The sequence below is a fragment of the Ochotona curzoniae genome, unplaced genomic scaffold, assembly GCF_017591425.1.
Source record: "Ochotona curzoniae isolate NIBS_2020 unplaced genomic scaffold, NIBS_Ocur_1.0 contig_46, whole genome shotgun sequence".
NCBI classification, from domain to species: Eukaryota; Metazoa; Chordata; class Mammalia; order Lagomorpha; family Ochotonidae; genus Ochotona; species Ochotona curzoniae.
In genome coordinates, this window is record NW_024466340.1 from 6,687,189 (window position 1) to 6,711,898 (window position 24,710).

The 24,710-nt window shown below is 49.7% G+C and overlaps 2 protein-coding genes across 3 annotated transcripts in view; both read right to left on the reverse strand.

The window, feature by feature from the left end:
* PITPNM2 (phosphatidylinositol transfer protein membrane associated 2) overlaps positions 1–3,624 on the reverse strand; it is a 119,798-nt gene extending 116,174 nt beyond the window's left edge. The window contains exon 1 of the mRNA XM_040987090.1: positions 3,549–3,624. The gene's annotated coding sequence lies outside the window, so the exon portion shown is untranslated. The remainder of the gene's footprint in view (positions 1–3,548) is intronic.
* A 4,572-nt stretch (positions 3,625–8,196) lies between these two features.
* Positions 8,197–24,710, reverse strand: part of MPHOSPH9 (M-phase phosphoprotein 9) — a 43,725-nt gene continuing 27,211 nt past the window's right edge. For both annotated transcript variants that reach the window (XM_040987092.1, XM_040987091.1), the window contains exons 14-23: positions 24,421–24,485; positions 22,611–22,712; positions 18,099–18,233; positions 15,584–15,759; positions 14,124–14,270; positions 13,339–13,459; positions 12,689–12,792; positions 11,236–11,483; positions 10,904–10,972; positions 8,197–8,798 (exon numbers count right to left, since the gene is read on the reverse strand). In XM_040987092.1, coding sequence (XP_040843026.1) covers positions 8,697–8,798; positions 10,904–10,972; positions 11,236–11,483; positions 12,689–12,792; positions 13,339–13,459; positions 14,124–14,270; positions 15,584–15,759; positions 18,099–18,233; positions 22,611–22,712; positions 24,421–24,485 — 1,269 coding nt within the window. In that variant the 3' untranslated portion in view covers positions 8,197–8,696. The remainder of the gene's footprint in view (positions 8,799–10,903; positions 10,973–11,235; positions 11,484–12,688; positions 12,793–13,338; positions 13,460–14,123; positions 14,271–15,583; positions 15,760–18,098; positions 18,234–22,610; positions 22,713–24,420; positions 24,486–24,710) is intronic.

The window sequence follows — 24,710 nt, forward strand, 5'->3', positions numbered from 1 at the left end:
TGACTTCTCGATGCTCTTTGTCCAAGGTCGCTGTTCGGGTTTTTGATTTGTTGGTTCCCAGATCCCTGCCTCTTGGTTCATTTCCTCTTTGTCCTCTGGCAAGGGCAGCTGTTACTATGAGTAATTTCAGCGAATGCCAGCCAGCCCCTCCTAACAGAGCTCTTTATGTCTTTGGCCATAAAGATTCTACGGAGGGTTGTCCTGGAGCTTGCTGGGCTGTGCATGAGGAAGGCGGCACTGCCATTCCCATTTTATTAAATAAATAAAGGTCCAATGCCCAGGGCCGCTGGCACCACTGGGACTGACAGCTGGGACTAGAACCGTCAGAAAGAGCACCAGACTGGACTGGTACGTATAATCAGGCTCCAGGCTGGCTTATAGGCCCTGGCCAAGTCACTTCTTTTCCATGATCCTCAGCTGGGTGTGGGCCTCCCTGAGGACTCAGACACTGCACCACAGCTCCCTGCTTCAGCCTCTGGGCCAGTTCTTTCCCATCAGAAGCCCTATCCTGGTGGACCTTCGTGACAACCACAGATGCTGGACTCCTGGTCCTCCACACCTTTACAGACGCTGTGGTGGGCTGATCAAAGCGCTGCCTGCTCTTCAAGACCTCCTTCACATTCCGCTTCTTCCAGGAAGTCAGCCCTGACTGCCTTACCCAGAAAGGGCGTCTCCCTCCTTGAACTCTGTCTTGAAGCAACACTTAGGACACACACACACCTTGTGTCACGTGTGAACTCATCTGGCTAAGCACACAGTGGGTTGGTATCAGTGCTGCGTACAGGGCCAGTAAGCACACTCAGTTCCCCAGTCTGTCCGCTGTTTTCCAGAAACCTCTGGTAATGACTGCTGCAGAGTCCAGATGGACAGACGTACACAGAAATATGCGTTGTAAGGGCCACCCTACAGGAAGGTGGAGGACCACCGCGGACCACAGCCAACGAGATGGAGAGCATCTCACAGTGTGCGTGGAGGAAAGCGGACCCACAAATCACAGGAAAGCCAGGGCGGGGTGCAGAAAGTGTCCAGCAGAACTGGGGACAATGCAGACAGACTGTGAAGCAGCTGACCTCACTGCATCTCAACATCTTCCTCTTCAAAAGTCTAACGGCAGGTGGGCACACCGCTGTCCCCACGAAGCGTGATGTGGACCGGCCAACGACACCTCCTTTTCTTCTCGCCTCCCTTATCACTGGCAAATGGGAAAGCAACCTAGCTTCTGGAGGAAGGCCAAAAGGCCGCCTGGTCCTTGCTTCTGAAAGAAGTTTTTCATCTAAGATGCCCTAAGAAGGCTTCAGCAGAGGGGCAGTGCCTCAGATTATGGATTTAGAGCTGACCAGATGAGGATTTGCTGTGGCACTACTTGAAAAAGCTTAGTAAACAGTGATCCAGTGGCCTCTGGGGAACCCGTAAGGACCATTTAGCAACAGCTGTGTCCGGAGGCAGGGGCCCCTGTCAGCGGGTTCCAGGGCTGCTGGTGGGGGGGGGTTGATCCCATCTGTGCCAAGCTGAGCCTGGCGGGTGGGTGTGAACGGTCACTTTGGGAGGACCGTCTGCTGGCCTCAAGCAGCAGCTCCCTGCCTGTGGTAACTGATGCCGCTGCGATGTCACTGTTTTTCCCCCAACCCTGCCCGGGGCATCTTTTCCAAAAACAGCGTGGCAAGCAGGGATCTCGAGGCACCAGATGTTTCCTCTTCTCAACCCCCCAAATAGCCACACATCCTTCACAGCGGCTCGGCTCAAAGCCCAGGTTGGAGAGGCAGGACCGGATGCACTGCATGGCCTCCGGGCAGGGAGGTGGGCCACGCGAGGCCCCCACCACGCAGAACATCCAGGGGACATCTGAACCAACCCTGGCACCATCTACCCAGTAAGGATTTTCCTGGGTGCCTACTGTGACCACAAGAGAAAAACACAGAACAGTGAAGGGCTTTAGGAAGTTTGCGGGAAATGCCTATTTCCTTTAAATTCTTCTTGGACATTTTGAAGTTTAGTCCAATTCAGCACCACAGATAACCAGCCAGGATAACTGTTGTTCCACGCCAGCAAGCAGGCTGAGCTTCCGCAAAAAAGATGGTGGCGTCAAGAACCTCTCTCTAAGCATGACCCATGACAACAATGGGGGAGACCACCAGAGGGAAGAACCCCCAGGCAGCCTGGGGGGCCAGAGCTGAGTGCCAGAGGAAGGGAATGGTGGAGAGGAAGCAGACAAGGTGGACAGAGCCCAGATCCCCAAGGACTAACGGATGTGCCAAGGAAGATTCTCTCAGGAGCAATCAAGAGTGGGGAAACCAAGGGATGCGGTCAGGTTTCGGCAGCAGCCTGTGGAGAAAGCTCGGCCTGGCACCCAGCTCCCTGGCTTCCCACAGTTCCACCCTGTGCCCTCCGGCTTCCCAGGCCTCGGCAGGTGGGAAGACCAGAGGAGAGGCCCTTTCCACGGTCCACTTGTGCCCGCCTCCAGGGCATGGGATGGTGCTGTCCTGTCCGTCGGGCACAATCACCGCTGCTTGCGGGAAAAGGGCCCTGCCAGGGTCTCCGCAGCGCGAGACGGCTGGGACTCCATTCCTGCCATGGAGCGTGGCCTCCCACAGACAGGGAGGGTCCTCCGGGCAGGCCAGGCAAGCATCCAACCACCGAACCAATGGGCTCCTACTCTCCAGACCTACAGAGCAAGGAACTAGAGCGGAATCAAACTATCCCGAGCTCACAATCCCACAAATGAGATAAGCCAGGCACAAAAGTAACCATAAAATAAAGCAGACTGATGATAAGAGCCACACAGATAAGAGGCAGTGGGAGTGGAGGGGAGGGGAAGGGAGAAGTGAGGAAGGGAGAGCTCTCACTCCCCCAGAGAACAGAGCCAAGGGAGAGGACAGAGGGAGGGATGGACGGAAGGATGGGGAGCCTTAAGTGGGGGCGCTCAGTAGCCTGGGAAGGACAAGGCTGGGGGCACAGTGCTCATTGACCCCGTCAGGACTTCTTGGAGGGAATGACCGCGCATCACCCTCCGGCCCTGCCCCTGCTGAGGTGCGGAAGGAGTTAGGGGGCATGGAAGCAGAGGGCAGGGGGAGCTGGCACCTCCAGCTGCAACAGGAAAGGAGACCCCCCATGAAGATGATCCCACCCCATCCCAGAACCTGACAGCCACCCGCGCAGAAGCCCGGACCCAGGCCCTAACCCGCCCCATCGGCCAAGCGGTGGTCCCCGGGGTAGGTGAGTCCTGCACTCACACCTGCCTCCACACGTGGCACTCGACAAGGGGAGGGGGAAGTCCACTCCCCCCGCAGCCACCTCTGGAATTTGGAAAATCTGCATTCGGGGCAGGAATCCGGGCGACCCCGCCTTGGGTGGGGGTCGCCCGCAGGCCACATCCTCCGGTCCGCCTCGGCGCCTGGCCTCCGATCTCCAGCCCAGGCAGCGGGCAGGCGAGCCGGCGGACAGGGCCTCACGGGCCCGGCTCCCGGCCCGCGGCGGGCACTGCGGGGTTGGCTGCGTCCCCCGGCCGCCCGCCGACCCGTGGGCCCAAGAAGGGCCGCCGGGACACTCACCCCCGCTCGGTAGGGCCGCGGGCTCCGTCCTCTTCCGCCGCGGGCTGGGCCGCCGCCACTGCCTCACGCCGCCTCCCGGGGTGCGCTGGCCCTGCGGCCCCGGCCGGGCCGGCTGCGCCCCGCGGCCCCGCGCGCCTCAGCCGCCGGCTGGCCCCGCGCGAGCGGCTGGGCACCAGCGGGCATGCTCCGGGCCGTCGGCGGGCGACACACGTGCCGGCGCCGCGGCTCTGGCGCCCCCGGCTGCTCCCGGGGCGGCGGCCGCAGTTCTGAGGAAGCGGCGGGCCGGCGGGGCGCGAGCGGGCCGGCTGGACAGCTCTACGCCGCGGCGCCGCCGTGCCCCGCGCGCCCCAGCGGCCGCTGCTGCTGCCCGCGCGCGCCGGGCCCGGCTCGCATTCCCTCACTCGGCGGCCGCGGGCGAGCGGCGCCTCCTCAGGCCGCGCGCGGGAGCGGCGGCGGCTGTGGGGGCGCTTCGCTGCCGAGTTCGGCCCGGGCCCCGCGCCTCCGCCGGAAGAAGCTCTGCGGCTTGGGCACCCCGACCTGTTCCTCGCCTTTGCCCTCGCGTGGCAGTGCGCTCGCTCGTGGGGTCCGGTCTCGCACCCTCCTCACCCTCAGCCGGGCGGCCGCTCACTCCCGGCTCACTCCGGTGATCGCGCCCGGCTTAAACATCTTTGTAAAATGGCAGTGTTCCGGGCGTGAAGTGATGGGGCAGAAGGGCCAGCGGGGCTGGCAAAGGGCAGGCCAGGCTGCGGGAATTTGTCAGATGCGGATAAGCCGCCGGCCTACAGCGGCGCGGATGTCAGGAGCTGGAGTGTGCGCTGCAAGCTGTCCCTCGCCAAGAGGAACTGGAAGAGGATCAGAAAAGAAGCGTCATCTTCCCGTCCCTGTGCTGCTGGACTCTCCATCTGTAAATTAAAAAGGCCAAGCTAGGCCTTGGTGCAGTTTGAAAGAAAACAATGTGGTTGTTTGGGCTGAGCAGAGCCTGGTTTGCCCAAAACTAAAGTAGGAAAGCAAACAGGCATTGCTAACATGGCCCTCGGTGGCCACGTCAGAGTGCCAGCTGGGTCAGCCCTGCCCTTGGGTCACTGGCCGAAGCGGAGGGCCAGAGCCGGCTGGGAAGGCCACTGCCACCCTGACTGGCCTCACAGTGCCTGCTGTGGGATGGCCGCACACCAAGGCAAGGGAAAGGGCCCCAACTGCTAAGGCCCAAGAGCTCTCCTGAATTGAGATTTCTGGGAGTGCTCCCAGATCCCGCTAGCGGGGGCCGAGCACAAACCCAGGACCTCAAGGCTAGGGACAGCTAGCAGGTGTGAATAAAAACACTGACGTAGTGTTCATCTCCACCCATGTTTATTGAGTACCTATATTCCAGAATGAAGACATGGTCTCTGCTTACAATTTAATCACCCCAATGTTTGGACTACATGAAGAAACACCTGTTACAAGCACTTTTCTTTGGGTTTACTTAGCAGCATTAGAGGAAGCCAACTTTTCACATTATCGGTCAATGTAACAGTGAAATTGTTAAAAATGTAATTGTCTGAAATCTGTAGTCATATGGCATATAATGTCTAGCAGTGCACATTATGGCTTGATTCCTTATATACCCGGGGGGGGGGGCATTGAAATAAAAGCACAAACCAAATGGGGAAAGGCTTAGAAACACAGATCTAAGAATGCTGGGTAATGATTATCAAACTGCCATAGAGATCTTGGCAGGACTTTTCTTTTGGAGCAAAAGCTGTGCAATACAATCGATTTAATCAGACCTGTAAATCTAACCACATACGGCTGTCGCAGTTATCTTTCACTTCCACAGGGATCCAGGTGGACTTTTTTTTTTAGAGTTTATTAAAGACAACACAAAGTGGTACATTAAAATTCAGTGAAAACTGCTTCTGGGAGATCTACAAATTAAAATAACAAATACTGCATATACATGGGTTCAGAATTTCAAATAGCATTCAGAAAGGAATCTGACTTTTCCAGGTTAAAAAGGGCAGTACCTGGTTATCAAACTCTAGAATCTTCCTCCCCACCTAACCCCTCAGCACCAAGGGCGGGCACCTCCTTCACTTGATGGTTACCAGCCACCACATGCTGCCAGCCAGACCTGAATTTGTAACATATAATACCCAGCATCACCAATGAAGATTCAAGTGCTCTCTGTACTTGATCTGTTGGGGCATCAACCTTTTAAGATTTCAAACACACGTAAGATGGAAGTTCACTTAAACTAAAAAAAAAATATTTCTTTGCAAAGCATAGAGAACATTTCTTACATTTCACCTCACAGAAAAGTCAGCCCAAGGCACTTTCAAATTGCTTAAGACACAGGTCTCAAAATTCTACTTGGAGTCTAGGCGTGATGGCTCAATGGTTTAAGCCTCACTTTGCAAGCACCGAAATCCCATGTGGGCGCCGTGTCATGTCCCAGCTGCTCCGCTTTCCAACCAGCTCCGTTTGTGGGCTGGGAAAGCAGCAGAGGACAGCCCGAAGCCTTGGGACCCTGCACAAACACTGAAGATCCGAAAAGCTCCTGGCTCCTGGCTTCGGATCAGTCCAGCTTTGGCCACTGCAGCATTGGGGAGTAAACCAATTCATAGATCTTTCTCTCTCCTTTTCTCTGCAAATGTCTTTCCAATGAAAATAAATAAATCTTCAAAAACCTACTTAGAATGATTTCCAAAGTATGTGGGTAATGCAGAAAGTTTCTGAGAAAATAGAACTGTTTATTTTGCTGCCACAGTGGAAGCCCATGTGCATCTGCATAATACACATTTCATTTCCCATGAACTTCTGAACACTTAAGGAACATGGATTTCAACTTTGCACCCAAATAACCTTGTCTTTTAATCTCATCTTCTCTGATTCAAAGGACTGTTCTTTCCCTTTGGTCCTGTCACACACTGCAGGGCGAGCCAGGCCTGAGGCAGGTGGGACCCACAGGTAACTGCCTGCCAATCTCCCTTTTCCTGGCCCCTTGTGCCCAACTGTGTCAGGCCCTGGCACTGACTGGGGTTGCACCTGCCACTGCTTCCACTGGAGAGATTCTGCAGCTTTGCATTGATCCGACAGCAGCTTTGCATTGCAAAGTGACAAGCAGACGGAGGCCGCCAGGAGGGCTCACTTGGTTTCTGCGTGCAAAGGCACTTTCCAGGAGTGGAAGATTCGCAGGGATTTTTTTTTTTTCACCACTAACTGCAGCACTGTCCCAGCCAGCAACAAAAATAGGTTACCTCGCTGGGATAACAGGTGCTGTATGTGACTGCCGCCTTTCACACTTTTTGGTTGAATGTTCTTACAAGACAAGCACTACAAAGGGGACAGAGGGTCTGCCTTGGTTTCCCTCTTCATGGCTTCAAAGAAAATCAAATAAGAAATAATGATAATAAAAAAAGTAACTGATAGTTCCAGTGTATTCCATGCTAAAAGTCAAAACATATGCTTGCAGAGAGAGGCACAGAAGATGTTTTGATGGAGCTTAAAGTCTTTTTCAGAATCAGCCAATTATAGGTTACTAAGACAGCAAGAAAAAGCTCTCAGTACTTCTGAAGCTGCCATTTCCTTTCTTTTAAAAATATGGAAGACTTAACAGCAAAAGGAGAAAATGAAATGCATTAACAATTTTCAGGTTACTTTTTTCTATCAAGTCAGGAAAAAAACAAGGACGGCAATGTGATCAGGAAAGTCAACCCTCCCAGTCCCTTCAAGAGCTTTCCTAATCTGACAGCAAGTCGGAGAACAGGAACTAACTCCAGAGGCACTTGGTTTTGTTCCTAAGTTAGGCTGATGAGGCTGCCTGAGCAGGAAGGAAAGTTCCCCCTGGACTGTGGAAAGTTCCCCCTGGACTGTGGAAAGGGTCCCTTGCTCCACCAGGGTCCCTCTAATCCGGCACACATATACAGGACAGCCTATGGGCCCCTTCTCTGGAGCCCAGCCAGGAGTGCTGAGAGAGCCTGCTCAGAAGCGGATGGACACCCTGGATGGAGCCCCTGGCTGAGCTGGTTCACTGTTACTACCAGTGATGACAAGCTAGCACTGGAGCCCGAGTATCTGCAGTGGCTCTGGGTGCTCAAGCCTGGATAAGTCTTTATCAACACGCACCAAGTGTGAGCAAGTGGGTACCAGGTTCTGATTGGTGCCACACATCAGATGGTTCAGTAACTGACTGAGCCAGCGTTCCCAGTGCAAACCCACAAGTACTTGTGGATCAGAGCTGAGTACCCTGCCACGTGGTACTTCTGAGAGCCAGGGAGTGCTGCCCAGGACAGTTCCTGCAGTGACCCAGGTAACTATGTGGAACTCAGCAGCCTCTGCGTATACACAGTCCCCGTCCAAAAGCAGGTGCATGGACAGCTCTGACCCCAAACCTAGAGCTCCAGTAGCATCCCTGCTGGCAGCTTACTGGGGGCTGGCCATGCTCCACCTGCCATCCAGAGGGCCACAACTTACATCCAGAATAATGGGGAAGGAGCACCAGCTCTCCTGTTATTGACCCCTTTCTGGAAATACTACATGAGAGAAAACTGGAGACTCACACCCCTGTCATTTTTTTTTTCATATCAACGAGTTTAAGGGAAACTAAGTTCCATCCATGTAATTTCCAAAGAGTTGCAAGAGTCCACCATTACTATCACTCTATGCCATATTTCAAACAGGAATTACATGATTATTTATTACAAACCTCAACACTAATATCCAAGGTGTGTCAACCTTTTTTATAGTCAGCATGTATTAAGCTATCATTGTGGAAGCTATTGCTGAACATTTATTTTAAAAAATGAACGATATTTACAATGTAGAACAAGTTAAAAAACTGGTGTGCAAAGTTATCATAAAAGGATAACACGATTTAGAAACAAGCTGCCTTTCTTATTTACATTTCTTTTTTCTGGATATAAATTGGAGACATACTATTTAAAAATAATACCTTTTAAATAGTAAAATATACAAGAGATCCTGAGCATAACAAAAATATCTTGAAAATATGTGGCCATTTGAAGTATAAAATAGCAAGTGTAAGAATAGCATGATTGTAAAACTACTGTTTGAAGGCTCATAAACAGTACAAAATAGTTTGCCTTGTCTGAGTGCATAATTATACATTAGTGCAAACAAAAATGTCTCAGAATTTAATGGATACAAATCTCAAAGGTTTGCAGAGGTGCGTAAAATGTGGAACTTCTTCAGTGTCATCCGAACTGAACCCAGCTCTCGGTTGATCCTCTCCAAACGGTCTTCCAAGGCTTCCTAGGTGGGACAGAGGGAGAAGCTGAATTCGAATTCTGCATCAAGCTCAATGGTTTCTATAATTACAACCAAACTGACCTTTTACCTAAAAAGTAAGTATAAACATCAAATCTGCAGTTATTTTGATTTTTATACAAACCATCTTATTTATATTCTTTCTTCTAAACTAAAGAGTATGAATCAGATTTTCAGGGCCTTGCACAATAGCCTAGCGGCCAAAGTCCTCACCTTGCATGTGCTGGCATCCCCTATGGGCACTGGTTCTAATCCCCGCAGCCCCACTTCCCACCCAGCTCCCTGCTTGTAGTCTGGGAAAGCAGTCGAGGACGACCCAAAGCCGTGGGACCCTGCACCCACAGGGGAGACTCAGTAGAAGCTCTTGGCTGCTGGCTTCGAATTGTTTAGCTCCGGCCATTGCAGCCGCTTAGGGAGTGAATCAAGGGACAGAAGATCTTCCTCTTTGTCTGTCCCCACTTTGTATGTCTGACTGTACAATGAAAATGAATGAATCTTAAAAAAAAAAAAAAAAGGTGTGCTGTTTCTATTCATTCATGAGACAGGACACTCATCACCTATCTCCATCTGGTTTGACTAGCAGACTGCGTCGGCACTGAGCGCTGTCAGCCGTTTTCCTGTCACAGACACAGTGCTCCCTGAGTTAGGAAGAGCCCAAATTTTTCAATATACAAGGATATATGAAAGAAGTATTTCAGATCGACTTAGCATCAGACTGTCCACAAGTTTTTCTTCTGCTTTCCTAGTAAATTATTTTGAATTTCATGATTAATCCAAGCTTATGAATTATTGAATAAAAACTTTCAGATCAAAAATCGTAACAAGTGTTATGTTCAGAAGCACAGAGGAAATGGGAACACTAGTCCCAAAGACTTCTGCTTAAAGGAACTCTAAGCAGAGACACTCAAAAGCCAAACATGCAGCACAAGAAATGGACTCGCTGGGCCCAGCACCGCAGACTGGTGGTTAAACACCTCACCTTGAAGCCGCCAAGATCCCTTTTGGTCGTCATTTTGTGTTCCAGCTGTTCCACTTCTCTTGCTTGCAGCCAGGGAAAGCAATTAAGGACGACCAAAGCCTTGGGACCCTGTACACATGGGGGAGACCTGGAAGAAGCTCCTGGTTCCTGGCTTCAGATAGACTCAGCTCCAGCTGTTGCGGCCACGTGAGGAGTGAACCAGTGGGTGGAAGATCTTTCTCTGTAAATCTGACTTTCCAATAAGCAAGTAAGTAAATAAATAAATAAATGAACATTCTTGCTGTTATAGTTGGAACTTTTTTAAAAAATTATTATTTTCTAATTTGAAAGGCAGATATACAGAGAGAAGACAGAAAGAAGATCTTCCATCTGATGATTCACTCTCCAAATGGCCACAACAGCTAGAGCTGAACCGATCTGAAGTCAGGAGCCAGGAGCCTCTTCCAGATCTCCCACGTGGGTGCAGAGTCCCAAAGCTTTGGGCTGTTCTCCACTGCTTTCCCAGGCCACAGGCAGGGAGCTGGATGGGAAGTGGGGCCGCTGGGACATCAATCAGCGCCCACATGGGATCCCAGGGCACGCAAGGCACAGACTTCAGAAGCTAAGTTAACACACCAGGCCTTGGCACATTTTTAACTGAGCAGATTTTAAAAGTCTCATGGTTTCATGTCTTTAAAATCTTTGAATAGCAACTAAGCAAGCATGATCTACAAAACGTCCCTGGCCAGGGCAGCTGCACCCTCTGCTGCTGAATCTCAGCACTGTGCCTCCCTCAAATCCACAAAGCGAGTTAAAGCGAGTTCAAGGGAGTTCTGCTGAGGGAGGATTAACTAACAATGCCAATCTGTCACGGGCACGTGGCCAGCTGCTCCCACGTTAGGTCTGGGATATAATACGGCATGAACAGCATCCTCTTCAAGTGTGTAAGTCAGACGAGTTTTTATTCCTGAAAGCTAGCATGCAGTTGTCAATGTCATCAGTAAGCCCTTCCTGCCAGGCGCCACACGTCGGCGCAGGAGCCACTTGTCCCTGTGCTGGTCCTAAAACGCCCCTTGCTGTGTGGGGACTCGCAGGCACTGGCCAGCAAGGAGATTCCGGCAGAACTGCTCACCTGATTTAATCTCGTCTGTAAAGTGACTCTTCCTCTGGGAGAAGGCATTCGGCTGAGTGCTGCCTCAATCTGTGAACATGCAGATGTTCCGATAAAAATAAAAGCATTCCAGTCACCCAAGAATGGAAAGAAAACATTTTAGCCCAGCACTGTGTGAACCTGGGTTCCCTGGGTCGCCTGTCACCCCTGAGCAGCACCCTGCGCGGGTGCCGTGGGCCCCCCGCCCCCACGATCACTTCCTGCGATGGTGTGACTCAGTCTTCCTTTCTAACCACTCTGCAGACACAGGCATTACGTGCACAAAGAGATTTTCAAAATACTTTTGTTTTTACCTGGTCCTTTTCTTTTGTAAGTTCATCAAAAAATCGTTCTGTTTCAGCTAGAGTTCTAATTTTGGCTGTGTATTCAAAGTCAGCCCCCTGTGCCGTTACGGGAACAGGCTGGCACGGCTGGCGGCCAGCTGACTCCCACTCCTCCCGGGCTGCTGGCACAGGCGCCTTCTTCACTCCACTTGGCGAGGGGTCGGGGCAGGAGCTGTGATGAATATGGCTCTCAGTGGCTTTTTCTGAATAGTTTTTTTCTGTCAGAGGGGAAAGACATTTTATCAATTTTTCCAATATATCACACATATGTTAAATGTAACGCCCAACTTCACTTTCTCGAAATGGTTGCTATAGGGCCCAAAGAAGCAATGGAAACAAGCACAATGATCAGTATTGACGCAGTGCCTTGCCATCAGCTTGACAATTTTCACAACTCCTCAAAATGAATGTGAACACAAACGACCTTTAAAGACTGCACTGCTGTCTGATGGATCTGACTGCTGCCTACAATGCTGGCATCCTCAACAGGTGCCAGTTCAAGCCCAGGCTGTCCTACTTCTGATCCAGCTCCCGTCTAATGACCCTGGTAAAGGACCAGGGAACAGCCCAACTCCTTGGGCTAATGCACCCACCTAGGAGAGCAGGATACAGCTTCAAGCTCTAGCTTCAGCCTGGCCTGGCCCAGGCTGTCGTAGCCATTTGGGAAGAGAACCAGTGGATGGAAGAACTCTCCATTTCTCCACTCTGCTTCTATAATTCTGCATTTCAAATAAATAAATCTTTTTTTCTTAAGATTTATATATTTTTATTACAAAGTCAGATATACAGAGAGGAGAAGAGATGGAGAGGAAGATCTTCCGTCTGATGATTCACTCCCCAAGTGAGCACAACGGCCGGTGCTGCACCAATCCGAAGCCGGGAACCCTGAACCTCTTCTGGGTGCAGGGTTCCAAAGCATTGGGCCGTCCTGAACTGCTTTCCCAGGCCACAAGCAGGGAGCTGGATGGGAAGTAGAGCTACTAGGATTAGCAATCCACAGTAGGCAATCCACAGAGTGGACCTGTACCCCCTACCATGCACGATGAGTTCTCTTGAGGGCCTACCCACATGGCCCTTACATATTGTAACATTCTTCCAAATTTAAAATAGCAGTGAGTAAAGGCAAAAAAAATCACCTTGATATTATATATAAACTATGGAATATAAAATAAAGGAAATTACTGGATAGCAGGGCCCTGGTCATTAAACATTACCTTACCTGTACCTTGGTTTCCCGACTTTTCACTGAGGATGACAATGCTGATGTAACAATGCAAAGCTGAACAACATACCACCAATGCTCACAGGCCCAGGAGGACTTTGAGCATGGGATGCTGTAAGAAAATGTTAGCACTTCGGGAATCTAGTACATTTGCACATACTAAGCAATTAAAACTATGGAACAATCTTTAGGAGAAGATACCTTCCAAGTCATCCAGGGGCAGAAACTGCAGTTGTTTTCTTGGATTGGTGCGTTGTGATGTGGACACAGGAACGGTGTCTAAATCATCCAGAAGGATATCACACCTGTTGAATGAAGCAAGTGACTTGGAATGAGATGCTAAGTGATTTTTCCCATTTCCACTACAAATATGAGATGCCGTCCAGGTAACTCACATATTTACATATTTTCTTAAAAATGAAAAAAAAAAGCTGGTCATATGGCTGTCTAGCATCGGAATTCGCTATTTTCTAACACAAACCCATATTACACACCGGAGATTAAGTGCTTGTGGGAAGCAGGCAGGACCTCGCAGAGGAGAGATCCACCCACGACACTCCAGGGCTTTCCTGGAAGGGCAGCCCGAGCTAGGCCCGGGGCCACGGCAGAGCCACTGCTGGCTGCTGCAAACGGCCCAGCAGTCCGCCTGTGTCACACACATCCTGGAGAGAACAAGAACCAGGGTTCTCCATCCAAAAGCAGGACGAGGTTACTGTTACCAGGGTATTCATCTGAATAGTAAGAGCCCCATGTATGGTGACCGAAAATCTGATGGTTAAAGGCATGAGTTCATATTTTTAAAAACAGTACATTTACATATACCTTTTATGCCACAGTGGCACAGTACTTACCGAGCTGGACTGCTTTCAGTTTTGCTATGTAGATGACTAAATCCTGGGGACAAATTTTCCTTAGGGGATCGCTTTGGACTGTAAGCCACAGTCACTGGTGTTAACATAATCTCTCTTTTTGCTACAGAAGAAAACAAAGAGGAAATATTCTTTTTATTTTGGCAGAACAGTTTCTTTTTTAGAACTTTTTCTACTTGTATAAGGCTTGACCATTTCATTGTGAAATGCTAAGAGTACAAAAACAATCGGATAGCTCCTGTCTTGGCATCTAGAGAGCAACACCAGTAGCACTTCAGTACATCAGGCTAGTTTCAACTTTCCAGCTCAGACTGGTTTTGCAGGATTTTAGAAGTGGACTGGAAATGAGCTGGAACCACAGGGAGCATTCCTCCAACACAGTACCCGAAGGATCCCCTCTGTGTATGAAATGGAAATTGGGGTCCCACAGACTCAGTGCTGAGGGGGTGGGCGGGGCAACAAAGATGCACCTTCTCCAAGCTGACCAACCTCAGCTCCCAGGTCTGAATGAATGACTAACAGCTGTCTTATCACCTCCAAAAACTGAGAAGAGCGATTATTTGCCCATAGGTTCCTCGACATAAACTCGTAACAGACCCACTTGAGCAGACAGCCTGCTCAGCTGTACCTGCAGGGTCTGTAAGGCACAGGAGACCACAGGGCCGTGCTCAGCGCAGCCCGGAGGTGCCAGACTGAGCAATGGTAAATGAGCAGACAGTGCCCAGTGCCTGCGCCCCTCGAGCCTGAGAGATGCAGCAAATGCTTACTCGGAGTGCTGGACTTGCGACCAGAAGGCGGCAAGGACGACGACCTCTGGGAGGCAGAGCCGAGTCTCCTGGGCCTCTGCTGGACACACTTCTCGGGGCAGCGACTCGCAGTGACCGGCGTTTCCAAGCGCCGAGGAGTCACTGATCCTGTATCAGACAAACGGATCACAATACCACCTTGCCTTCAGCTGCCCGCCTGTATGAACAGATGGCCAGCTCAAGCAAGGCCTTCCCCTCAGCTCACGTCCTGCTTAACCGCATTTCTTCTCATATAATGATTAGTTTGCAAAAGTGCCTCACTATAATGGCGCAAAACGCCTGTTGGAAAAAAAAATGCAGGGCTGTGTAATGAATTCATCCTGCTTGCCTTGTGCTGCTCGGCCCTGCAGGTGATTTTTCAAGTGTTTCCTGATTTATTTTCTAGGAGGCGCTGCCTTCCCGACACCCCAGCAGAGCTGCAGAGGGGCTTCCCTGCAGGTCTGAGCGCGGGAACAGAGGGCAGAGACAATGCCGCTGGCCTGGTCCGAGGGAGGACACAGAGCTGATGATGGCTGGCTTGTTTACCAAAACCTCGACCAGCATCTGTCAACACATGCCCACATGTGCAAACAGGAAAAACTGGCAGGGCAACTTGCCAAATATCCGTAAGAATTCCATGCAAGCCTTTTTAATCATCAGAATGCAATATGCAGCTTGCTTTGCATACCTGATACATGTTATGTCAGAACTGATGCTGCAATATAATAAAGTCATCTTAATGTCAGCATCTGAAGAATTTAAAATAAAAAGGGGCCAGCACAATGGCTCAACTGGTTATTCTTCCGACTATGAGCATTAGCACCATATGTGAGTGCCGCTCATGTCCCGGCTGTTCCACTTTCCATCCGGCTCTTTGTGGCCTGAGAAAGCAGCAGAGGACAGCCCAAAGCCTCATGACTGTATCACGTGGGAGACTCTGAAGAAGCTCCTGGCTTGAGTTTAGATCAGCTCAGCTCCGGTTGCTGTGGCTATTTGGTGAGTAACCCAACGGGTGAAAGGCCTCTCTCGTCTCTCCTTCACTCTTTAAATTTCTCTTTCCAATTAAAGCAACAACAACAACAAAATCTTTAAAAGAAGGGCCTAGCCTTAATCCTTGCCATGCATGTGCCAGCATACCCGTATGGGCCCTGGTTCATGTCCTGGCTGTTCACTGCAGTGGAGGATGACCCTAAGCCTTGGGACCCCACACCCACATGGGAGACCCAGAAGAGGCTCTTGTCTCCCACCTTCAAATCCGATCGGCTCAGCTCTGGCCATCGGGAGTGAATCAGCACACGGAAGACCTTTCTGTCTCCCCTTCTCTCTGTAAATCTGCCTTTCCAATAACAAATAAATCATAAAATATACACACAGTACACACAATAATATAAAGGGTAATAAGGACACCTACATCTGTCTAAAACAGAATAAGAAATACTTACTATTTGAGGTATCCTCTTTCTCTGTCTGTGTCCCCCAATTTTTAAATATTTTTTCTTCATCCAGTTCTTTTAATGCTTTCATGACTGGTGTGTCTGATGCCTCCCTTTGCTTTTTCACTAATAAGTTGGTTGATGAACTTGCAGGTGACAAATCCTTTTCCGGAGGAGAACAATATCTGAAATAATTTTTTTAAAAATGCGTATTTATTGGGCTGGGATGGTGGTTCAACAAGCTAGGCCTTTAACTGCAAGTGCCAGCAAGCAATATGGGTGCCGGTTCCACTTCTGCTCTAGCTCCTGGCCTATGACTTGTAGAGCAGCAGCAGACTGCTGAAGACCTTGGGTCCCTGCCTGCACGTGGGGAACCAGAAGCAGCTCATTGTTGGCTCAGCTCCAGCCAATCTGGCCATTTGGGGAATGAATCAGCAAGTAGAAGATCACTCCGTCTCTCCTTCTCCCTATAAATCCAGCTTTCCAAGAAAATAAAAAAATTTTAAAAGATTTTTATTTTTATTGAAAAGCCAGATATATAGAAAGGAGGAGACAGAGAGGAAGATCTTCTGTCCCTTAACTTACTTCCCAAGCAGCTACAATCTGAAGCCAGAAACCAGGAGCTGAGCCAATCTGAAGCCAGAAACCAGGAGACTCTTCTGAGTCTCCCACCCAGGTGCAGGGTCCCAAGCCTCTGGGCCTCCATTGCTTTCCCAGGCCACAAGCAGGGAGCTGGATGGGAAATGGGGCTGCTGGGACATGGACTGGCACCCATATGGGATTTCAGTGCATGCAAAGCAAAGATTTTCACTGCTAGGCTACTGTGCCAGGCCCCATAAAAATAAATCTTTAAAAAATTATATTTATTAGGGCCTGGCACAATACCCTAGTAGCTAAAGCTCTTGCCTTGCAACTGCTGGGATCCCATATGGGTACCAGTTCGTATCCCAGCTTCTCCACTTCCCTTTTAGCTCCCTATTTGTGGCCTGGGACAGCACTGAGGACAGCCCAGAGCCTTGGGACCCTGCACCCATGTAGGAGATCCGGAAGCTCCTGGCTCCTGGCTTTGGACTGGTGCAGCTCTGGCCATTGCAGCTACTTGGGGAGTGAACTAGTAGGTGGAAACTCTGTCTGTCCTTCTCTTTGTGAAGCTGCCTTTTCAACAAAAATAAAATAAATCTTTTCAAAAATTATATTTGTTAGAAATGCAGAGCTACAGAGGGAGAGGAGACATACCCAAATGCACACCCACACAGAGAGAAAGATATCCCAACTGCTGGTTCACCCCCAGACGGTCACAATGTTGGGGATGAGCCAGTCTGAAGCCAGGGGGATCATCTACGTCTCCCACATAGGTGCAGTAGTCCGAGGACCTGGCTCGTTTTCCACTGCTTCCCCAGGCATATTTGCAAGCAACTGGATCAGAAGCAGCGCAGCACCCACAGGGCATGCTAACACTGTAGACTTCTCTCACGGTGGCAAACACCAGCCCTGGAAATAACAAGGTACTAAGGTCTGGATGCACACTGCTGCTGAAGCCCTCACCCTCAGCGTGACAGCACCTGGAGGTGGGTTACACCTGGAAGGGAACCAGAGCTGGACGAGGTCATGAGAGAGGACTCCCTGATGATGACACACGGGGCGAAGGTCGTATGAGCGCAGAACCTTGAAAGGGGCCCTCACTGAAAACCTCACCACAGCCGCCCCCAGGTTTTGTGAAAATGAAAGTCTTCCACTGAAGCTGTCTGGCGGTGACGGTTGGCATAGCAGCCTACACTATGACACACAGGTGTGACCACAATGACGGTTAGGGCAATGAAACCAAAGTTGACAATTGTACTCTGTGAATAGTCTGTGCTTTACCATTCAACCTGCACTTAAGGAATCCGTGCTTCAAGCAGGTGTGGGGCAGCACTTGGGCTGCTCAAATCCCATGTTAGATGGCCTATTAGAAACCCAGAAGCAGCTCTGGACTCCTGGCTTCAGACCGGCTCAGCTCCTCCCACTGCAGCATTGGGGGAGTGAACCAGCAGATGGGAGATCTCTTCTGCCTCTCCTTCTCTCTAACTCTGCCTTTCAAATAATAAATCAGATATATACACACACATATATGTATACATATATTATCAAGACCCTAAAGAAGAACACGTGGGTGGACATTGAGCACAGCAGTTAAGATGTGCATTTGGATGGGAGTCCTGGCTCCTTGCCCATGAACAACCTGGGCCCTGCCACCCACGGGGGAGACCCGGATGCAGTTCTGGCCCCAGGCTTTGACCTGGCCCAGTCCTGTATAAGCATCTGCACACATCTGGGGAGAAAAGTAGCAAATGGTACATCTGTGTCACTCTCCCTCATACATACAAGGTCTTTGAAATAAACAAATGAACACACAGAACCGGAAAAAAAAAAAAAAAACACCAGCCAAAGAGATGGTTCTTTCTGCCTTTCTGAAGAGTTAAAAGCAACAGAAACATCTAAGAAAGCAACAGTTCACACAGGGAGCTCCAGCAACGTCTCTCACCCGGGAACACATGCTTCTTCCAGCTTGCTGTCCACATGGCTGTGCTGGCCATCCAGGGGCTGCCCGGTGAAGATGGAGTACTGTGCGCCCGGGATCAGCCACTTGCGCCTGCTGACGTCCGTGGTGGCCACCGTGCTGCAGAAGCAAAGCATCACAAGGTCTCAGCCAGGTCGGAGCCAGCCTGCTCCAATCCCACTTACAGAGGTGCCCACTAACTTAAACATAGCATGAGTTCTGACACACTAATTCCATTTTACAGTTTTAAGATTAAATTAAACTGGTATTGTAGGTTTCTGTTCCTTCTTTGCATTCCCAGATCTCAGCTGAGATGGACTAAGTGCTCCCAGGTCTGTGTGTTCTACGGCTGCTGCTGGCCATATCTCAGCCCTGCCACCTCCCAGTGCGGCCGGAGGGGAGGGGCAGGGCTGCCGCCTTGCCTATTCCCATAGCGCTGTCCTCCCTGTGTCTAGGACAGCAGCCATAGACACAGGTTGCTGCTGGACCCCGAGATGTGGCACTGAGACTCAGACTCAGTTTCCCAAGGGAACTTAACGTCCGTTCAAGTCCGGAGTCCCATGTGGCACCTGCACAACCACAAAAGGCAGTACTGTTCGACAGCTTTGCTGAAAATCCTGCTGAGGGTCACACACGGCACGGGAACCCTGTGTCCTCTCCACTCCTGCTCCCACCTCACCCTGAGTCTCCATTTCCATCACCCCAAGGCCACTCACAGGACCTCACATCACAGAAAGCACCCCGTACCCTGGGAGACCCCGAGAATCCAATGCTTTCTCTCCTGCTCAGGCTCATGGTTCTAATGGCCCCAGATCCTTGGCTCACCATTTCCTATTGGTCAACTCCCTGCCCCTACACTGCAGTCCACGCTCGGGGCACAGTCACCCAGCACTGTGCCTCTTCCCCTCACCTTCCAGCACACTGACTGGCAGCCTACGCTGAAGCCTGGTCGACAGCGACGCCTCCCTCCCTGACACTGCAACTTGCCCACCAGCAGAATTGGAGTCAAGTGTCTGGCAGCTTCTCCACTCACACCTCTCATTTCAGCCTTCACCTGCAGGTGACTACCTCCAGTCAAAAGCCATCAAACTACGCTCCGAGAACTGCTGCCTCTCTCCCTGTGCTTCCTGGGAGATGCCTCTGCCATCAACCTCAACTCCCAGACACTCCTTCCAATTTTTAAATTATGTGAAATTTCATACATTCTTACAAATGACAAAGAAGACTTCAATAAGAACCCACCTACCTATTCTCAGTTCTAACAAATATCAAGACCTTGGCATACTTGTTTTTAATTTTAAAACACACTAATTGTATACATGGGTACACACACATCTTAATGCAGCTTTTTCTACTCAACTTCATTGTTGAGACTTATTCATGCCAATATGTATAGCTATTTTTATCACAAAGTCAGATATACAGAGAAGAAGAGACACAGAGAGGAAGATCTTCCATCCGATGATTCACTCCCCAAGTAAGCGCAACGGCCAGTGCTGTGCCAATCAGAAGCCAGGATCCAGGAACTTCTTCCAGGTCTCCCACACAGGTGCAGAGTCCAAAGGCTTTGGGCCGTCCTCGACTGCTTTCCCAGGCCACAGGCAGGGAGCTGGATAGGAAGTGGAGCTGCCGGGATTAGAACCGGCGCCCATATGGGATGCCGGCGCGTTCAAGGCAAGGACTTTGGCCGCTAGGCCTTGTCTCCGGGACCCACATTATTTATTTTTTTAAGACTTATTTATTATTAGGGGCCCGGCACGGTGGCACAGTGGTTAAGGTCCTCGCCTTGCACGCCCGGGATCCCATATGGGCGCCGGTTCTAATCCAGGCAGCCCCTCTTCCCTTCCAGCTCCCTGCCTGTGGCCCGGGAAAGCAGTCGAGGACGGCCCAAAGCTTTGGGAACCTGCACCCGCGTGGGAGACCCGGAAGAGGCTCCTGACTTCGGATCGGCATAGTATCGGCCCGTTGCGCTCACTTGGGGAGTGAATCATCGGACGGAAGATCTTCCTCTCTGTCTCTCCTCTCTGTATATCCAGCTTTCCAATAAAAATAAAATAAATCTTAAAAAAAAAAAAAGACTTATTTATTTTTATTGGAAAGTCAGCTTTACAGAGAGGAGAGACAGAAAGATCTTCTATCAGCCGGTTCACTCTCCAAACGGCCGTAATGGTTGGAGCTAAGCTGATACGAAGCCAGGAGCCCAGAGCTTCTGTAAGGTCTCCCATGTGGGTGCAGGATCACAAGGCTTGGGGCCATCCTCGATTGCTTTCCCAGGCCAAAGGCAGGGAGCTGGATGGGAAACAGAGCATCCGGGACACAAACCAGTGCTCATAAGGGATCCTGACCCATGCAGGGTGAGAACTTGAGTCATTAGGCTACGATGCCAGGCCCAACACTACTCATTTTCTAGAGAAGAAAGTTTGGTTTCTGAAACACCTCACCTTTCAACAATACTACAATTAAAAAGTATAAAACTTTATCTAACGTAAATATTTAAAAACAGCACAGCAGGCCTCCTGTCACAGGCTGCAGCACCTGGACTCCGCTCTCCACGCCGGCTCCTGTTCCCTGCCTTGCAGGACACCTGCCATGAGCTCCGGGCCTCCTTCCAGCCTTGGGAGGATCTGTGGCACGAACCACGAAATGGGAGTCGTCCTTTCTGTCTCTCAAAAAACTAAAATTCTTTCAATAAAAATTTTAAAATAGTAAAAATAAGAGTGAATAGTGGACTTAGACCGTACACCACTCCAGGCCTTCCGGAGACTGCTCGACACAGTGCAGCGAGCGGCGCCAGTGTCCTGTCACCTGAGTCCGACGCTCCTGTGTCCTCTGCCAGACTTCAGCAGAGGCAGAGCTGCCGCCTGGGCCGCCTGCGAGCGTCGCCTGCAGTCCAGCTGTCACCCTTCCGAGCGGCATTTCTGCGCACTGTGGCAAGAGTGTCCTTTCGTTTTCACCCGCCATCTGAACTGCTTGCTGTGTAAACTATCTGCTCATACTCTTCCACCATTTTCTATTGAGGAGATTGCCTTTTTAAATTGATTTGTAAAGTCCTTTTATATTCTGGATTTCTTTATTGGTTCTAATTCGCTTTAAAAATGTATTTCAAACATGCTTAGACACTGCAGGCCATCCAACTTGTTACTATTCTTCAGATTTTATTTCCTTATTTTTTCTTAAAGATTATTTATCTGTGGGCCCAGCACAATAACTTAGCAGCTAAATCCTCGCCTTGCATGCACCGGGATCCTATATGGGTGCCAGTTCTAATCCTTTAGTCTTCCTCAAGATACCTCAGACATGCTGAGCTCTTTCCCTTCTCAGGACTCGCAGGCTCCTTTCTCCAGTGCCTGTCGACACACGTGTCCAGCTCTGCCCACCGATACGCAGTTTCTCCTGTCCCTTCTGCATCTTCCCCACCTGCTCGCACTGTCTCCTCCAGGAGGCCCCATCTCCAAGCACTCCAGGCACACTGCACCTCCATATGCCACTCCCATACGGGCCTTCCCTGACCCCACACTTACATCCTCTTTTGGTTTAATCTCAAACATTTCATGTCAGGTATTTGCAATTTTTTCTCTTCTAAATAAAAAAATTTATTATATTCCACTGAGATGAATTAACAAAAATTTCTCATTTAGTAATAACTTTAAAAAGTTAATTATAAAAAAAAAATTTCTTTCTGAGGCTGGCATTAAGGTGCAGTGTATTACGCTACCAACTATGACACTGGTGTCACTGCATTCAATATGGTAGTGCAAATTCAAGTCCCAGCTGCTTTGCTTCAGACCCAATTCCCCACCCATGTGCTTGGGAAGACAGGGGAAGACAGCCCGAGTGTCGAGGCCCCCGACCATCTACATGGAAGGCAACGATGGGATTCCTGGTTCCTGGCTCCAGCCTGGCCCAGGCTTGGCTATTATGCTCATCCGGGGAGTAAACCCACAGATGGAAGGTATCTTTCTCTCCCTCTCTCTCTTTCAAATGAATATTTAAAGAACATAACTTCTTTGATAAACATCAATATCACAAAGTTATAATCCAGTCAATACTCAATATCTACACCAAAATAATGATAAAGAATAAGTTCTGATATTTAAAAGAAAACTTTCTGTAAATAATCTTGGAACAGAACAATACAAGATTCTGAAATTCTGTCAAAGTTGATTCTGAAAGAACTAAAGGGAGGTCCCGACGCTCTGGCGGTCTTTGCACTCACACAACAATGAGGAGCTGGGACAAGAGGGCCAAGGTGTGTCCTTACTGTCACAGGTCACAGATAAGCTCCAAACATAGGAAGCGACTTGCCTGCTGTGACACAGCTGGTCCCACCATTCTCAAGGGCAAGCCCTCAGCTGCCAGCCCTGCACGACTCCACAACTGAGCTCTAAATCTGTCGTGACGAACCCTGAGTGCCCACGACCTGGGCAGAGGGGCTTCCCAGGGCGGAACACGTGTGCGCCTTCTTCAGCCTCCCGGGGACCAAGTACAGTGACTCACCTGGCACGGGAGGGTCGCGCAGGAGTTCTAGAATGATGGCGAAGACTTAACATGTTTTCATGCTCTACTTGCTTGACCTGAGCTTCCAGTTTTGAAATTGTTCTGGTTCAAAAGCAATAAGATAAATTACATACATTTCAACAAACTTTAAATACTGCCTTACCACACATTATTTCAACAGATATTGCAAGAAAAGGTGACCAAACAGCTGCCTGTCCACAAAACTTTTTCATAAGAAAATACCATTAAACTTTCAAAAGCTGAACAAAACCAGAGAAAAGAAATTGACAATACATTGAACTCTGCAAAGGAACATTTCAGAAACTACAACTGAAAGAAAAGCCAACAACAGGCTTAATATACTAAACACAAGAAGGGCTATACACAGGCAACTACAAAACATGGAAGGTATAAAGTGTCACTCTGGCACTATTTGTCTGTCAGGGTTCGAATCCCAGCAGCTCCTTCTGGTCCAGTTCTGCGCTGATGTGACTAGGAAAGCAGCAGAGTGGCCTGCATGCTGGAACCTGCACCCATATGGGAGACCAGGGAGAAGCTGTTAACCTGGTGGCTCCAACCTGGGCCAGCCCCGGGCACTGCGGTCACTTAGGAAGTGAACTAGTGGATGAAGACCGGCCTTCTTCTGTGTCTCTAACTCCATCTTTCAAATAAATCAATCTTTAAAGTCTGTGTATGTCCTCATTTCATCTTTTATATCTATTCTTCCCTAGTCTGACTGAAGAGCTAAAGGACAGCTTGAGCTGTGACAAGGCTCATGTTGTATCCAATCTGACAAAGAAGCTAACCACTAGCGAGAAGCGGATCCTAAAGACGAGGTGGGCAGACGAGCCATGGAGACAGACTCTCTGTGGGACAACTCAGAAACCTCAGGAAGATTTCTTGCATGACTTACATCCAGATTCAAATATAAACACAAGAGTGAAAATCAAAGAGTTTGTGGAAAAGTAGAATTAAAAAATGTTTATTTCAGTGAAAAGAAAACGTTTCAGGGGCCAGCACCAAGGTACAGTAAACTTGGGCTCAGCCTGTGGCGCCAGCCTCCCATATGGGCACTGGTTCACGTTCTGGCTGCTCCACTTCTGGTCCCTTCCCCTGCTACCGGCCTGGGGAGGCAGGGGAGGATGCGCTCGAGCGCTTGGGCCCCTCTCCACGTGGGAGACCAGAAGAAGCGCCAAGCTTCAGATTGGCCCAGCTGTGGCCTCTGAGGCCATTTGGAGAGTGAACTAAGATAAAAGATCTCTGTCTCTCACTCTCTTTCTCTCCCTGTAACTCAAGTAAAACACATAAATCTTCAAAAAAAAGTTTCCAAGTCATGTATAGTAAAGCACCCTTGCATATCCTCAAGGCAATGTAGACGTTTCCATCAGTCTCCAGTGCAGACCATCAGGACGCTGCTCCTGTGTAACAGCAACGCAGGCCATTACCACGTGGTCAGCGAGGCCTGAACAAGGTGAGGGGCCACAGGCTGCTCTGAGGGATGTGTCTTCCCAAAGCACAGAAACAGTGCAGTGAGCTAGGGTACATCTCAGAGTTCTTTCAGAAAGTTCAGTGAGATTTAGATTTCACATCCCAGAGGCACAGCCACCAGCATGCTCTAATCTTCAAAATAGTTAAAAAAAAGAAAGAAAAAAAAAAAAAAACCTTCTTTGCCTAAAACAAAACATGTCCATGCAAGGGAAATATCAGGAAAAACTAGTGTTCAACAGGCTGAGCGATTCTGCAGCCCAGAGCCCTGCCCTGTGCTCAGTGTGGACTGCACACCTGCTTCTCGGGAAGACCGCAACTCTACCTTTTCAAGTCAGAAATCTGAGTGTGGGCATCCAGCAGCTTGTTTTCCGTCGTGTTTAATGTATCCTTCAAAAACAAGAAAAAATATAAGTAAATATTCAGATACATCCTTTCACTTTAAAATGTGTAACACAAAACTAATCTAAGACTAACTCTACATTCTATAAACACTCCTCAAGTGGGGTACAAACCCTAGAAGCAACAGGAAACTGAAGAGAAAGATGAGTGGGAAAAAGAGCCGCCGGTGCGCACAGCCCTGTGCAGCCCACAATCCCCACAGAGCCAGTCCAT